Raw genomic sequence first — 11,412 nt, 5'->3', positions numbered from 1 at the left:
ATCGGTATAATATCAATCAAATCAAATCTGAAAATCATAACAATTCCATACGGTATCCGTTCTTCAATCCAATTTCGATTATATGCTGTCTAATATCTCAAGGACACCATATATTAATCATAATTGATTTCTCCAACTTCTTAATTTCAAACCATGCAGGAATTGAATAAAACTTACATCTTGTTGAAGCTCTTGTCGAGATGAGTACGGTACTGAACTCGGATTCAAAATCGGACAGACGGATCTTGCGTGAATCAAATTCTAAGAAGTGTAAAAGCGTAAGGATTTCACGGAGCTTCTCGGTTCTTCTTTCTGCTAACTATGAAGAAATAAGGAACTTGCTATATATTACATGCATGGCAAAGCCATGTGGCTTATTCTTTAGTCTGCACGTCTCACGCATATGCGCGACCTTAACTGGCGCATATGCGCGAGACCTACTGGTCTCTGCGCATCACACTTCAAGTACTCGCGCATATGCGCGCCCGGTCTTCAAGCATATGTGCGAGGTCCTCTGCCATGCTCGCGCATATGCGCGCCCTGTCTCGCGCATATGCGCGAGGTTCTCTTCCTGTCTCGCGCATCTGCACGCCTGAGATGTTTTTCCCTCGCACATGCGCGAGATGTTTTTCCCTCGCACATATCATATCTTCCCAATTCTTATCTCGGCGTGGTCCTTCTAATCGCAACAATTCATAAATCAATAATTTCGAATTAACAATTAAAAATATCGGGCATTACAGATACCAAATCATACGACCTTCTGGCGACATCGTGATGTCTGATAAGACTCAAAACAACGAAACACAGGAATAATATTTAAAATATTGTTTACTAGGAGTTTTTTTTTTTTTTTTTACTAGGAGTTAAAAATCAAGCAAGATGCTGAATTAATGAAAACTATTATTTAATATAAGACACTAAAACAAAAATAAAAACAGCAAGAACACTATATTTGGATAAAGACTTCTACATGTTGCTTATCCAATGAAGAACCTCGATATATGATTCTGCCTTAACCCATTGTCTATAATTTAGACAAAAACTTCGACACATGAAATCTCGACCCATCACTACGATGAAGCATGAAACAAAACTATTCATAAACTTACATTGAACCATTGCCTATAATCGAGACAAGAACCAAAGGTATCCTGATTCGAACACCACGTGGATTTACCTTGAAAAGTTCGTGATTGGTCACAAGGACCAAAATTGAGATAAGAATCATGTCTTGGAGACCCCAAATTCAAGGATAAATTTCAAACAAAAAGTTCTTCCTTTAGTCAAATAACAAGCACAATATATATATATATATATATATATATATATATATATATATATATATATATATATATATATATATATGACAATACAAGCCTGGCTTAATCATAATGGGCTTAAAATAAGTTATGGACTACTTTCTAAGTAGCTCACAAAATTAAGTTACAAAATCGATCCTGAACTAATTATGGTATCGGATTCAAACAGACTCGATTAAAATGGTATTGGATCCATTTTGAATCGAATTCGATTCACTATTGGTGTTGAATTCGATTCAACTCGTAACAAATATATTAGTTCCGGATTAAAGTAAGCCGAATTTAAAAAGATTTCGGATTGATATCATGGCTACATGTTGGTCAAAGTTTTATGTTAACCTATAATTTGCTCATACGCAAGTCCAATTGTCGGTATATAAAAGAGAAAACAGAATAGAGAACCCGTGGAGACTAGTACGGCACGGCACCGGCGACTAGTCTTACCCGGCTCTTACTGAAACTTATCTCTTACTATATAATGTGCACGCGCACACCACATTTTCATCATCTTTGAAAAGCGTGCCTAATTTATCTTGTTATTTTCAGAAATATATATTTATATCACACAAAGACACCATTTCCACATTCGCATTTTTTCAATCTGCGACTTAGATTTTCGATCCATCGTTTTCTTTTTTGGTTTTTCCAAACGGGTTATTGATTGAATTATAGTTCAATGGAATCGAGGGCTGAGCGGCGGCTGAGATTGATCCAAGGGCATCTCATATCCTCTGAAGATGATGATTCATTGGCACGGTTTTCTGCGAACCCCACTGCAGCTGAATTCTGTCATGGTATGATCATTTTGTGTTTACGGAAGAGTTCTTTATCAATCTTTCAGTTTTCGGTTTTTTTGGGAGTTGAATGTTGTGTTGTCTTTTTGTATGGCTGCTTTTTAGCATGGGTCCCTATTGTTTGAGCGCGCATTAGCATTTGTGTTTTTTGGGTGAAAATTGTTCCGCTTTTTAACCTTTTTTTTTGTAACGGAGCATTTTAGTTGCTAATATCAATAGTGGTTCTGGTCAACCGTCTACGCTTATGGGAATCAAGATGTACAACTTCGCGTGGAAGATTGCATTTTGAACATTGATGGACCACTGATTTCGACTTTATAGGACAAGTGAATGCATCCCTTCGATTTCTAGCTTCAGCAGAGCCCCAACTTTCCTTGTGGGGGACTGGTTGGGGGTTGCTTTGTTCTCTTTCTTCTGCCGTTGCGAGACATTACAGTTTATTGAATCTTACTTTTATGATTCTTTAGGAGTTGTTCCGCCACTGATAGGTGAAATTCGGTGGCATGTATTATTTCCTGGTTATCTGAATATCCCGTTTCTTTTAAGAAAAGATAGGAGTTCTTGGTACCAATGAGCCCCGCTATTTTTTGTGACCTTTGTACCTTCTGCCAAAGCTAATAGCTTGGACAACACGTCATTATTAGACAATCCAATATCTTCAATCATATATGTGTCAGATTTTGTGATGGCAATTTGTTTCTTTTTTCCATAATATCTTTTATATTGTGCAAAATTATTCTGTTCACCGCTTTTATTTTTAAATTGAACAACATTTCCTTTTCATAATAGATGATCTGGGCCATTTGGCTGTAGGCCATTGCATGACAGGAGTATTCTTTAACGATTTCTTAGAAATCAGATTACAGACAATGCCAGCCCAATAGAACTGGTTTTGATCAGTTTTTAACGTAATTTCCAGATTTAAGTTTTCTGGAAGATTGGATTTTCTGAAATCTAGACTTGACTCTGTGCCACAACCTTCCTTGTATCATGTGAAACTGAACAATAATATCAATCATTCTCCAAAAAAGAACTTTACTGGTTTGGAATTTGTGGGATTTTCTGACATTTAATATTACTTCAAAAGACCCACTTTTTTCGCTGAGCCCTCCTCTTTTTGAGGCCAACGTGCTTATGCATGGAGAGACATGCTCATAATTGATTTGATTCTTGTCCTTCGGTCCTTTTGAGGTAGGGATATCCAAATATATATCAGTTTAATTTGGAAAGTAAATTTTTTTAACATGTGTAGGTCAAAGATATAGTGTGGTTCTTCCTGAGAAACTGAGGACGGGGAAATGGAATGTCTATAGGTGCTCTAATTTCTTAAACTTAAACTATTTAATATTCTTCTATTGTTTGTCTCGTGGAAGTATGCATTTTGACCTTTTCTTTGTAATGCTTGTCTCATGGAAGGTCCACAATCTCTCCATTGAAGCTTGTTGAAAGATACCCTTATCATCCTCAGATCGGCACATTGCATGATAATTTTCAGTGAGAATTCTTGCTGTTTGTCATTTACCATTCTGGTGTTGATCCTTGTGTTTGATATTTATTTTCTAATGAATTCTATTTGTAGCTATTACGCGAATGTGTTTTTAGGCCCCGTTATTCTTTTTATAACTATCAATATTCTAATGCTTCCATATCTGTTGGAGAATCTGCTTTTCAATAAACTGTTATAGACTCGTATAGTTCCCATGTAAGGTTATGTACTTCCAGGCATGCAGTTGACAATTTCCAAGACCACAAATACTTGGGAACTCGTATTCGAATAGATGGAACTATTGGAGAGTAAGTTTATCCATGAAATCTTATCTTCTCGAGTCGGAAAGAATTAAACTAAACAAACCTAAATATTGTTTATTATCCTCATCATGTGAAGCTACAAGTGGATGACATATGGAGAGGTAGGCACTGCTCGATCAGCAATAGGCTCTGGTCTCCGCCATCACGGATTACAATCGGTATGTTATGGTTTTCTTTTCCCATTTTATATGTCAATCTTGGCAGTCAGTGTGTTCAACAAGTATGATTTGATTTAAATGTTTTTCCATGTCATGACATGAAATTCTCCTTTAAAAAAAATGAAAGATGGGATTTACCAATCAAGCAATTACTCTGTCATATAGCGTACTTTGTTGTTAACAAAGCCTCTGATTACCAAACTCGTAAGTCGCTTGATAAGTTTCTTCACTATTTCCTGCTCATGAACGTAAAGACTAATTACTAGTAGATGATGCACAATCATGGGAAAAAATGCCCTTGCACTATGGATCAACGCTATATGCTACTTGTCTCGTATCGTATCATTTTTCTCATGGATTAACACCATATATTACCTTTCATGTTGTAGTTATTCTTCATTACAATATCGGAACTTTTGCAACTCATAATTTTGTAATGACACTTAAATGATACAGATTTACGGTTCTTGTCTCGTATGGTAAGATGAATCGAAGGGATAAAAATTGGTGATGAAAACGCATAGTATAGAGAGCGAAAATTGAAATTATGATAGTGCAATGCCTGTCAATTGCTTTGAGAACTCAAGGGCTTTATAATTAAAATAAAGCTTCATTAAAAACTCAATGTTGAGCTGAATAAATCCGAAGACAAAAGTTTTTTCTCTTCTATTTGTTGTGACAGTTATGGCTTGAATTATATGGTGCTGCAGCGGCCCTGGGGTTTGACAATTATCTCTCCCTCCAATAACTTTTAATAACTTTGTTGATACAGTATCAAAAAAAGTAAATGAATTATTATTCTCTTTTTGATTATCTGTCCATGGACTTGTAGCACTGGACTTGTTTTGGAACATCTGTTAAAACTAACAAATGGCACCTTTCCTCTTTGATATGGATATTTGAATGTGTATCAAATATTTTGAGTTATCATGCACCATCAGTGAAATATCATACAGAATCATGAGACTCTGAAGTAACTTGAATTTTTCTCGGAGTAGGGAGCTTGTATTGGACTTTATTTTATCAACAGACCAGAGTGGCTCATTGTGGATCATGCCTGCTCATCATATTCATATATATCAGTTCCTTTATATGACACCCTTGGTGCGTAAGTTTGCACTTGATTCATTCTTCTTTAGTCTACTCACCTTTATTAAACTCGTGACAGTTTGGTTGGTTTGCAGGTCCTGATGCTGTTAAGTATATAGTCAATCATGCCGACATACGTGCAATTTTTTGTGTTCCCAATACCTTGAACACGGTGAGTCCTTTTCTTCCCTGTAATTTTTGGTTGCTCATCTCTGGTAGCATGTGACGATCCATCAAATGACTTCTGGAACACTCACACTTATGGTAGCTTTTGCTGAACTTTAATCCACAACACAAGGCATGGAGATGGTGACAGTCTAGTTTTGAAATCGCTTGTACATTTCTCGTTCCTCCTAGTAAACTGAAAAAACTGAAAATAAAATATCAGACCGTAGTATCAGTATGTGGAGGTGTATAATTGGATTTCGATGGCATGATCGTCATAGCTGTTCTTTCTATTGCACCATTTATATTACCTTGAACTGAGAGAAAGAAGCACTATTTGTATTGTAGTTCTTCATTGAAGTTAATAATTAAAGTTCTGGAATTTTTTTTAACTTATTTGTCTAAATTTTGCAGCTTCTTACGTTCCTGTCAGAGATTCCATCTTTGCATGTTATAGTGGTATGCTTATGAATCCCGTCTGACTTCAATTTTGTAATAAAAAAACATAGCGCTATTTCTTTTAATCTGTCTGAATGTTTCTTAAATTTAGGTAGTGGGAGGTATAGATGAACATCTTCCAGCTCTACCCTCCGCGTCAGGGGTTACGATTATATCATATTCCAGGTTACTCGGTCAGGTAATTGTAATTTCTTTGCAGTGGCATGCTTTCCTTTTTGGAGACTGTGCATTAAGACTTGTGATTTCATTTGACGGGCGTGTGTTTTGGGGCCTGTACTAGAGATACTAGTCAATTTTTTTGCTCGCAAAAATTGGTATATACATGTCAAATTACATTGATAACATGAAATATCAGCCACAAGTACTGAAATAACACATGTTCATTACGAGGATTAATACCTTTCCCTTGAATTATGTCTTACCTTCTAACCTACCCAGTTTAACTCGTCTCATCCAAGCTAATAAATTCTGTCTGTCTGATGAGAAGAGAAAATGGATGTATGCTTCTTTTGTGAATCTTTCTGATGAATGGAATGCAAATTTCAGTAAAAGAAACACAAGAAACGTTCATTGTTCCTTGATATTTTACTTGAGCAGCTTGTTACCAGACTCTACAGACACATGAACATGATAACACCATTTTATTTTTAAATGAGACACATAATGGAATAAGAAGATATTTGTGGCTTCCTCCCCACTTCTATATGCAAGAACTCTTGACGAGATTTCTTCTTTCCTTAAGTTTCTATTATGTTTTCCATGTAGTAAATTAGTGATCCGCTTTCTCCGAATTGGATATTTTTCTCTTGGAAAACAATTGCCCGGTGATTGAAAGATCGATATGTAAATACTGTTAGTTTTGTACTTGTTAGGGCCGCGGTAATATGCATCCATTTTGTCCTCCCAAGCCTGAAGACACAGCTACTATATGCTATACAAGTGGTACTACTGGGACGCCAAAGGTGCAGTTGTCAATATTAGTTTTTAGATATAGACAGCTGAATCATCCTACTTGAACAATAGGTGGTTATTACAATGTGATACCACTTTTTCTTGTTTTCCCATCTTTTTTATTTTATTTTACTTTGCACAGGGAGTTGTATTATCACATAGAAATTTGATAGCAAGTATTGCTGGAATGACACATTCAGTCAAATTTTATTCTTCAGATATGTGAGTTTTGTCTTGTATTACATGTATTATTTCTATTGCCCTTTTAACAGTGGAATAACTTGTTACTCTTTGGATAGTTACATATCTTATCTTCCCCTGGCGCACATCTATGAGCGAGCTAATCAAATCATGGGTGCGTACTACGGTGTTGCCGTTGGCTTCTACCAGGGGGTATGTGATTCATACATGGCAGATCTTTTTCTTCCAGGGATCTGTTTATACACTTGAGGGTATTCCTGGCTCTGTTATGGTTCATTTCACATGCATACCAGTATGACATGAATAAGGAAAACATACTTCTGAAACTTGATGCTTGAAAATAATCTTCTTCCATAGCTTCTCACCCTCCCTCCTCTTGCTTTCTCTCCACCTTAGATAATTTTCCTGATATATGATCATGGAACAAAAGATAGTTATGTTGTAGAAGAACTGGGTTATTAAGTGTGTGGTTGTTTAGAAAATTGACTAGCTGAGGCATCTATCTTTACTCTCGTACAAACGTGAGGAAAGAACTTATCTGTGTTTAGTAATTTAGTACTTAGTTATACTTTTCACTGTGGACTTAAATTATGCATAAAATTGATCAACACCCAGCGACTCAGAAAATCAATTATAAGTGGAATCTGTTTTCGAGTGCTTATACCTACAGAGTGGCTAAGTAGGGACTCACTAGTCACTGAGCCGTGAAAATTATGTTCAGGTTACGAGCATTAAGCCAATAGCCTAAAAATTGGATAGGAATAGCAATTTCAGCTTTTGGCTGTTAATTGAAAAAGTTTTCCCACTGTAAAGTGATTTCTTTGTTCGAAAATTTGAATTGATATGCCGTATGAGTGCCATGTGTATGAAATTTGCTACAAACTGCAGGATAACCTGAAGTTGATGGATGATCTAGCTGCTCTAAGACCCACAATATTTTCAAGTGTTCCTCGTCTATACAACAGAATTTATGCTGGGTATCAACTGATTATGTCCATTTAATGATTGCTTGAAACCCTTCATTAGAACTCTAGTATGATTTTCTTTTGTGGTGTCCTATTGCAGGATAACTGGTGCTGTAAAAACTTCTGGTGCCCTGAAAGAGAAGTTATTTAATGCAGCATACAATTCCAAAAGGCAGGCCTTGATAAATGGTATGACCTAGTGCAACTTGGTATATTTGTTTGTACAGTTCTTTTTTGAAATCTCTGGTTTCATCATAATGAAAATTTTAGTCGTGGGATATCTCTCACATCAAAAGAGCCACTATAAGTTTTGTGTACATTCTGTGTGTTTTTCTTTTTCAGCAATTATCAGTGCTATGATAATTAGGATTAGGGCTTCTGTTCTAAGATCTATATTGTTTAAGTTCTCTTTGTACTCTACCTATTAATTCCCCTGTTGTTGTTTTTAACAGCAAATTATGTAGCGCAGGATTTGGCTTGAGTTGATTTATTTCCTCATAAAATAAGTTTTATGTTGTTTCTGCATATGTTTACAATATTCAGTGCATTTTAGGTCGAAAACCATCACCAATGTGGGATAGGTTGGTATTCAACAAAATAAAGGACAAACTTGGAGGTCGAGTTCGTTACATGACCTCAGGTGCTTCACCGTTATCTCCTGATGTGATGGAGTTTTTAAGGGTGTAAGTTTATTATCACATTCTGCCTTTGAGTGACTAATATGACCAGTTCCAGTCATTTTTAGTGACTCTCTTACCATAAAGCACCTATCTGCAGATGTTTTGGCTGTCAAGTAATTGAAGGTTATGGCATGACTGAGACTTCCTGTGTCATAAGTTCTATGCAGGAGGGAGACAACTTGACTGGTCATGTTGGTTCTCCCAATCCTGCATGTGGTAAGCAACCAAATTATCCATGCAAATTTCAACACTGTGATGCTGCAGAATTTTTAATGTGTAGGAATTTTTAATTTCCTCACCCTTGAAAACTCTTGGAATAGAGTGAATATTAGAGAGCTTAAGAATATGCAGTATGTCTTAGGATTTTTCCTTGAATGGTATGATGGTTATTTCAAATTGATTTCTTATTCTTTGCAGAGGTAAAGCTAGTGGATGTTCCTGAGATGAATTACACTTCTGAGGATCGGCCTCATCCTCGTGGGGAGATCTGTGTTAGAGGACCCATTGTTTTCCAAGGCTATTTCAAGGATGAACTTCAGACGTACTTACCTTTCTAACTTAGAGTTTCATGTTCCCAGATTGAAGTTTCAATTCAAATCATAGTTGCTTTTTTTAATATGATGAATAACAGGAGAGAGGTATTAGACGATGAAGGCTGGCTGCACACTGGAGATATTGGATTATGGCTACCTGGAGGTCGCCTAAGAATCATTGATAGGTAAGTTTTACCATTACTTTAAGACATCCCTGTCCTTGCCCAAACAATGCAGTTAGTTGGGCGTTTTTATCATCTTTTTATTGACCTTTAAATGTTGCTGTTCGGATAAGGACTCTCAATGAGGTTTGAAAATAAAGATATTGGTTTTTTCTTTAACTACGTTTTTGTTCAAGATTGCTTGAACTGATTTAGTCTGAAAGCGTTCTTTTTCTAGTCTGGTTTAGGTAGAGGTGCAAATATTTACTTTTCGCTGTTAAACAGGAAAAAAAACATTTTTAAGTTGGCCCAGGGTGAGTACATAGCTCCAGAGAAAATTGAGAATGTCTATGCAAAATGTAAATTTGTTGCCCAGTGCTTCGTATATGGTACGCTCATTTTTATCTCCTTCATAAAACTCTCAAATCATTTATTTTTATTGAAAGTATCATGTTTATAGGTGATAGCTTGAACTCCTGTTTAGTTGCTGTTGTCAGCGTGGAGCCCGAGTCATTAAAGGATTGGGCTGTATCAGAAGGTATCAAGGTAATTTATACCCTTCTACTTGTTCCGTGGGCAGACAATTACGGTAGCACTGATATTATCATCTCACGTGTGTGAAGCTGCATTTTCTTGTTCATTTCTCATATATGAAATCTCTCTTATTTACACAGCTATTTATACAAAATATTTACTGTACTCTATCTGCGACAGAGGAAAAACAATCCTAACAATCTTCTAAGGAAACGGACATAAAAAAAATTATGATATTCTTTTATAATTGGATCTTCCTCCAATATAAGAAACTGAGACATGGAAAATGTTGATTTTGTTGTCTTTTCGAAAGAAAACACGAGGGTTTCGGCTTGGACTATTGTCATCATGAGAAATGGTTAATTATGTATGCACTTCATTTCCTTTTGTAATGATAGTTGATCTCATAGTCTTTGATTTGATTCTCTCTTCACTTCACTAAATCCTTGATCTCACTGCGAAGCGATGGAATCCATTTAGGGAACTCAAAGTCGGTGTAAAAATAAAAATAACAAATCCACACTTGTTCGTTTTGTTCATTCTCTCATTAAGAGGATTCTATCTTATATATGTCATGCTTGTTGAACTTGCATGTATCACAGTATGATAATTTGGGGGAGCTGTGTACCAATCCAAGAGCAAAGGCAGCGGTTCTCGCTGAAATGGATGCTGCTGGAAAAGAAGCTCAGGTAATCTAATTTCACGGAGATTTAACTTTAAAATTTTTCAAAAATATTTGGTTTGAAGGCAGTGATCTGAATCAAATATATATATATATATATATATATATATATATATATATATATATGAGCAATGGTACCCTGCACACTCTTTTTCTGCACACCTGTGGGCGCCTGTCTACGTGGCACGCCCACAACCACACAAAATTTTTTGTTTTGTTTTTTTTAAAAAGGCTGACCAATGGCGGTGCTCATGATACCCTGCACACAGGGTAACAAATTCGTGTATATATATATATATATATATATTCCCACCCCCAATGTGAACCTGTGACTTGGAAACAAATAGTTCTGGTTTGGACTATACGATTATATATATATATATATATATATAGAGATATATATATATATATTCCCACCCCCAATGTGAACCTGTGACTTGGAAACAAATAGTTCTAGGTTGGACTATACGATTACATTTGATTCAATATTTATTTTTTGCATTGTTGTGCAGTTGAGAGGTTTCGAATTCGCAAAAGCTGTGACATTGGTTCTGGAGCCGTTCACGGTGGAGAATGGCCTGTTAACACCTACCTTCAAGGTATTCAATTTTGCTTGAAAATTTTAAACCTCGAATGTAAATAAATTTCCGAGGTTGAGATTGCTACAAAGTTCTATAAATTCTTATTTTAAATACTCATTTTGCATTAAAAACCGCATATATTTTTTGACACTATTTGTTTGGAAACTCAGATCAAGAGGCCTCAGGCAAAGGCCTACTTCGCTGAAGCATTATCTAAGATGTACAAGGAGCTTCCCACATCTGATCCAACACAACAGCCGATGCTATGACAAGGAGTCTCTTATCAACCAACAGATACTTTCTTGAATTTTTGAGAAATGGTTACAGT

At 36.0% G+C, this 11,412-nt stretch overlaps 1 protein-coding gene across 1 annotated transcript; it reads left to right on the top strand.

Moving 5' to 3' along the window:
• The first annotated feature begins 1,769 nt into the window (after nt 1–1,769).
• Nucleotides 1,770–11,367, top strand: LOC140808848 (long chain acyl-CoA synthetase 6, peroxisomal-like). The gene is made up of 23 exons (XM_073166149.1): nt 1,770–2,116; nt 3,369–3,429; nt 3,533–3,610; nt 3,839–3,910; nt 4,002–4,083; nt 5,082–5,187; nt 5,268–5,344; nt 5,752–5,796; nt 5,888–5,974; nt 6,669–6,758; nt 6,890–6,969; nt 7,047–7,140; nt 7,837–7,925; nt 8,014–8,102; nt 8,467–8,596; nt 8,691–8,809; nt 9,011–9,134; nt 9,225–9,311; nt 9,573–9,676; nt 9,748–9,833; nt 10,424–10,510; nt 11,016–11,102; nt 11,255–11,367. The coding sequence occupies exons 1-23, from the start codon at nt 1,999–2,001 to the stop codon at nt 11,351–11,353; spliced, it is 2,091 nt and encodes a 696-aa protein (XP_073022250.1). The 5' UTR covers nt 1,770–1,998; the 3' UTR covers nt 11,354–11,367.
• The last annotated feature ends 45 nt before the right edge of the window (nt 11,368–11,412 follow it).

Source organism: Primulina eburnea, chromosome 13, assembly GCF_022965805.1.
Source record: "Primulina eburnea isolate SZY01 chromosome 13, ASM2296580v1, whole genome shotgun sequence".
Taxonomy (NCBI): domain Eukaryota; kingdom Viridiplantae; phylum Streptophyta; class Magnoliopsida; order Lamiales; family Gesneriaceae; genus Primulina; species Primulina eburnea.
Note: the sequence above shows the minus strand (reverse complement) of the source record. Positions and strands in the feature narration are given on the sequence as shown.